At 60.5% G+C, this 5165-nt stretch overlaps 1 protein-coding gene across 1 annotated transcript in view; it reads left to right on the plus strand.

Moving 5' to 3' along the window:
• The first annotated feature begins 2734 nt into the window (after positions 1-2734).
• The window catches only part of MOB2 (MOB kinase activator 2), an 8908-nt gene continuing 6477 nt past the window's right edge, over positions 2735-5165 (plus strand). Inside the window, exon 1 of the mRNA XM_007949284.1 lies at positions 2735-2844. Within this exon, the coding sequence (XP_007947475.1) occupies positions 2735-2844 (110 nt within the window). The remainder of the gene's footprint in view (positions 2845-5165) is intronic.

Raw genomic sequence — 5165 nt, forward strand, 5'->3', positions numbered from 1 at the left:
CTTTCTCTAACACAAGGCGAGGGTCCCTGTGCCCTCTGCAGGCCTGCTGGCGGGGATCGGCTGGTGGCCTCACAGCTCAGAGCCCTCTCTTCTGTTGTCTTCGCAAAGTGACTGGAAGCCCCGTGGTCCGCCACGCTTCTGCTGCTGGTGTGGGAGTGTACAGATAGGGTGGAGGAGGAGACCATCTGCCTGGCAGTGGGGTCAGGGTCAAAGGCACAGTGGGAGCTTGTGTCTAGCTTGGCATCAGTAGAGATGGTCATGCATGAGTTTCTACATGTGCATATGTAAAAGGGCTAGTGTACATATCATCTCCTTGCCCTGGAAGCTGTGGGCACGCCCTGCGCCCACATTCCGATCTGTACCCTGTTCCCCAGTAGAGAAGCCAGAGCTGCCTGGAGACATGGCTGGGCTAGACTGGGGCAGGAAATATACAAGACAAGCCTGGAACACCTTGTGGGGTCCGAACATCAGGAAGAGAAGGCAGACAGACAGACATACACGGACATAAATAAGCACACCCCAAATAAGCCGTAGTGTGATGGGGTATTTCAAAGGGACACAGAGCAGAGCTAACTGAAGGAGCCCCAGTGGCCAGAGCCGGGACCCCTTGACCAACAAAATTAATAAGGCAGAACTGGGTTATCCCCAAAGTACAAAATAAACATGCCCCTAACTCCCTGCTCTTGGAGTTGGGGCTGCACAGACTTCGTTCCCAAGACGAAGCTGACAAACCCTCCCTTGGCCAGGTGACCAAGGTCAGCATCAACAGTGCTGCCACGTTGATAGCAAGTGTCCTTCCTGTGATGTGGTCAGAATGGCCCTGGACCTTTGGGGTCTCATCACCCCGGCTGAACCACCAGAAAAGACTCAGACCAGCCGCAGCTCAGCTGTTGTCGACAGACTCCCTGACCCCTCCTCAGAGCTGTCACGGTGGTCAGAAACAGGGACCATGTAAGCAGCCCAGCCCAGAGGTGCCTGAGGAGATGGGACAGCTAAGGGTGATGGGTATGCAGGGTGGGCTCTGGGCTCTGGGCCTCGGGCAGGGCTCACGGTGGCTGTTTCAGCAGCAGACAGTGTTCTAAGCATAGTGCTTGGTGGCTGGGCACTGGACTCTAGATGCTGGAGCTTCTTCAGTGTGAGAAACCATGCCCTGTCCGTGGTGTGGTGACCAAAGAGACCTTGTCACTTGCCTGTTCCTTGGCATGCCGGCACAGACGGGACAAGGGGTCCCATGTTAGACAGTGGCTCTGTGTGCTCCACGGCCCTGCCTATGCCCACGTGTCTCCCCTGGGCTCCCTGCCTGCATCCCGCTTGTACCTGTCTGGTGGGGTGGCCAAGCTTGGCTGGGCAAGGTGCCGCGCTGTGGTCAGAGGTGCTGGGGCCCAGCCCTCCCCTGCTTAGCGACCATCCCCCTGCACCCATCTCTGCCCACTGGCAGTTACTCACATATGCACCAGGGCCCAACCCTCTGCTGAGCATCATGGTGGCCTGACCTGGGCACTCATATACAAGGGGGCCAGAGGTGACCCCTGCCCCCAGGACGGAGGCACTACCTCTGATCAGTGGTTTGCGTCTTGTCTGGGTCCAGAGCCCTTTTGGAGCCCAGATGGGCCCTGGCCCTCTCCGGGGCACACGCACTGTCATGGGGGATGGGAAGGTGTCTTGGGGAGCCCGTCACCCCTCTTCCGTGACTGCTTGCTCTGAGTGTGTGCCTGCGCACATGTGCCTGCCTGGTACCCACGTGCCGTGTTTGCTGCCCCCTCCCTGCCCTCTCTGCTCCCCAGTGCTCAGTCTGCACCTGCCGTGCCACCTTCTCCTGGATCCTGGCACCTGCGGCACCAACAGAGGGCAGGGGGCACACTCCCGTAATGGGCTATGTGGGCATCTGGCTCTGGAACAGTGCCTGGTGGTGACGGGCAGCCTCTTACGTGGGGGGGAGCCCCAGCCCAAATCGGCAGCTCTTGCAGACAGTGAGGTCAAAAGCAGGTGGACCGGGTGCACCGTCCTAACCGCTTGGTGCCTTCTGCCAGTATGCTCAGCCACGGGGAAGGCCACTTGCCGCCCTCACGAGCAGGCATCCTAGGCCGGTGTTCTAGGGTCTCATGGCTTCACTGTGCCTCGGCCGGGGTTTCCACGGCTGTGACGTGAACTCTGGGAGCGCAGCTGAGCCAAGTGGCCAGTTCCCCTCCGTCGGGGCTGCCATCCGCTGTCCCCTGCGTGGGCATGGCCTCTGTCTCGAGCTGGCAGGGCCATCTTCTCAGCGTCAGAGATCCGCCAGCATGTCCCTTTCACAGGCCTCCCAGCTCCACGGCCCAGCCTGGGGCTCTGCCCTGCAGCGCCCAAGCCAGGCCGCTGTCCCCAGCCTGCACATCCTCGCTGGCGCCTGCCTTAGGGGCCGCGCCCCAGGAGGGCTTCGGGGCGGCTCTGGCCTCCCTGCCGGCGGACCTCCCACCTGGAGCTCAGGGGCCAGGCTGGCTCGGACGCGCCCCTGTTTCAGCGGACCTGCCCGGCTATGGAAGGAGCAGCTGCCTGCCCCTCCAGCCAGAGCCCTTCCCTCTGCCGTGCTCATTGGCTGGGGGCAGAGGGAGGGGCAGGCCCAGATGTCTCTGGAGCCCCGTCCAGAAGGGCCACTTGTCAGCCCTGCAGGAGAGGGGCCTGCTGCGCGGGGACGGGAGCGAGAGTGGCCAGCGGCCACTGCCCCGTGGCGCCCGTTTTCACCCTGTCCCCGTGGACCATGCTGGGTGACCACGGGGCTCTGCCTGCAGACCGAGCTCTGCACAGCCCGCCCCCCAAAACGGGGCTCAGCTGCAAAACGGTCCTCCAGGCTGTGGGCCGAGTGCTCAGGTAACAGTGCTGACCTGGGGGCGGGGCGGGGACCGCCCTCCTCTGGCTCACGCCCCTCCCCCAGCTGGTCAGTCTGGGGTCGTCTGCCCTGCCCAGTAGCTGGTGGCTGAGCAGCACGGGGCTGGGGTGGGCCTCTGGAGGGTCGGGAGTGTGGCAGCTGTGGGTCCCGGCTGGGCTGGCGTCGCGTTCCCTGTGGGCCCTGCTCCCCAGGAGCCGTGGGGTCGCCAGGCGAGGCTGTGCTCAGGGCTGGCATTTCCTGCTGCTCGGTGGGCAGCTTCACACATGGGCGGGCGGGCGGGCGGGCAGGCAGACGGGCGAGTCTTGAGGCCGACCAGGGACTGGGCCACCTCTCCGAGCTAACCAGTCCCATGACCATGGGGCTCTGACCAGCAGCTGTGTCCAGCCTTTGTCCCTGGTTAGTGGTTTCTTGTCTCTGGGTCCAGGTGTCCTCGAGAGAAGCAGGGTGGAGGGCTCAGTGTTCCTAGGACTTGCCAGAGAAGCAAGCCCCTTCCAGAAGTTCTCACCCCTCATTCTGACCTGACACCAGGCCCCTCCCTCCTGCAACTCAGTGTCCAGAGATGGCCTCTCAGAGACTTCGGTGGCGAGCAGGCGAGGCTTGTGATGGAGTGTCCGTCAGTGCACATGGTGGTAGTGTGCATGTGTGCATGGTAGTAAGTTTGTGGTTGTGTGTGTATGTGGGTGTTGGTGCACATTTGTGTAATGGTGAAGGTGTGAGTGTTAAGAGTGTGAGTGTAAGTGGGCATTAGTGTGTTAGTGTGTGAGTATGCATGTGTGTATGAATGGTGTGTGTTTGTACATGCATGTACACGTATGTGTGAACAGATGTGTGTATACGAGTGTAAATGGTGTGAACGTGTGTATGAATGCCTGTGTGTACATGCATATGAATGTGTCTGTGTGCACCTGAGTGTGGGTGTATGAGTGTGCATGTATGAATATGCACGCACGTGTGCATGTCTGTACACACGTATGAATGTATGTGGGTATGCATGCATGTGAATGTGTACTTGAGTACATCTGCATATGTGTGCATCTGACTGCATATGTGTGCATATTTGTATGCATGTGGGTGTATATATCTGAGCATGCATGTGTATGTGTGTGTATGCAAAGCTGTGAGTGCATCCGTGTGTGTGTATACGCGTGACTGTGTGAGTGCATGTGTGTATGCATGTGTGTCTGAGTGTGTGCATGGGGGAGGCAGACATGTTCTTGCCCTCAGAGCAGTTTGGGGCTCTGTGCAGGGGTAGCCCTGGCCGGCCACAGAGCTTGGGGCGTGATGCTTAGTGGGGTAGAGCTGCTCCCGATTGCACTCTGGCCGTGAGAACGGGTCGGTGAGTGTGCGCACTAGGGTCGGCGTGGCCACACGCGTCCAGTGGAGCGTCAGTCAGTTCTCCTCGGCTGAGTGGTCTCACGTTGGCCTGTGATTTCCATGGGTCCCAGTTTTCCAGTGGAGAGGAAGCCTCTTTCCCTGCTCCTCCTTTACGGTAAGCAGATTAGGCGGTCTCCTGGTGAGGGTCTGGGGAGTGGACGGCGTGGTCGGGGTGCTCCTCCCGAGGGCCTCAGTAGGTTCTGGGATGAGTGCCTCTCAGGTGCCTGTCCTGCCGCCCACTTTCATTCACAGGGTGCTCCCTCTGTCCCTAGGCCCTGGCAGGGAGGTCTCCAGGGCTGGGCGGCCAGGTTGCCGATGACGCCCCTTTCTCAGGGTCAGCCCTGGGGTTGGGAAAAACTGTGGGCAGGGGGGCAGTACGCGCCACCAGGTCGTTGATTCCCATCAACACCAGGGCTCCGTCACCAGCATGCATGTGTGCACTCTGTCCCGCCATACGTGTGCATGTGCGCCTGGACGTACACACACAGAAAGTGAGAGCGCAACACTCCTTGCGTTGGGAATCTGGGAAGGCTTGCCGAGGAGGTGGCATGGAGCTGAAAACCGGTGCGGGGGCAGCATCCTCTGACCTCCTGCGCCTCACGGGGAAGCAGAGTCACCAGCAGCAGCCCAAGGCTGATTCCTGTGAGGCCAGACCTGCCGCCTTCCAGCCTTTACCTGACACCAGCCGTCCCTCCCACAGACTCACAGACAGTACTCACGATTATGGGGTTGATTGGGAAGTGACAGGCTGCAACTCGGGTTCAGGAACGCTCTCAGGACACAGTTCATCAGGACAGCCTCCCCTCTGCTGTGCCCTCAGCCACGCCTGTCTGGCCCCTGGCCTCTGCCCTGCTCGGGCAAGTGGGACAAAGCACTTTGAGCTCTGCCGATAGGTGCACCCCACTCTGCCAGCAAGCCTCCTGCCCAA

The sequence above is a fragment of the Orycteropus afer genome, unplaced genomic scaffold, assembly GCF_000298275.1.
Source record: "Orycteropus afer afer isolate SDZICR_OR568_19922 unplaced genomic scaffold, OryAfe1.0 scaffold00244, whole genome shotgun sequence".
In the NCBI taxonomy this organism is placed as follows: domain Eukaryota; kingdom Metazoa; phylum Chordata; class Mammalia; order Tubulidentata; family Orycteropodidae; genus Orycteropus; species Orycteropus afer.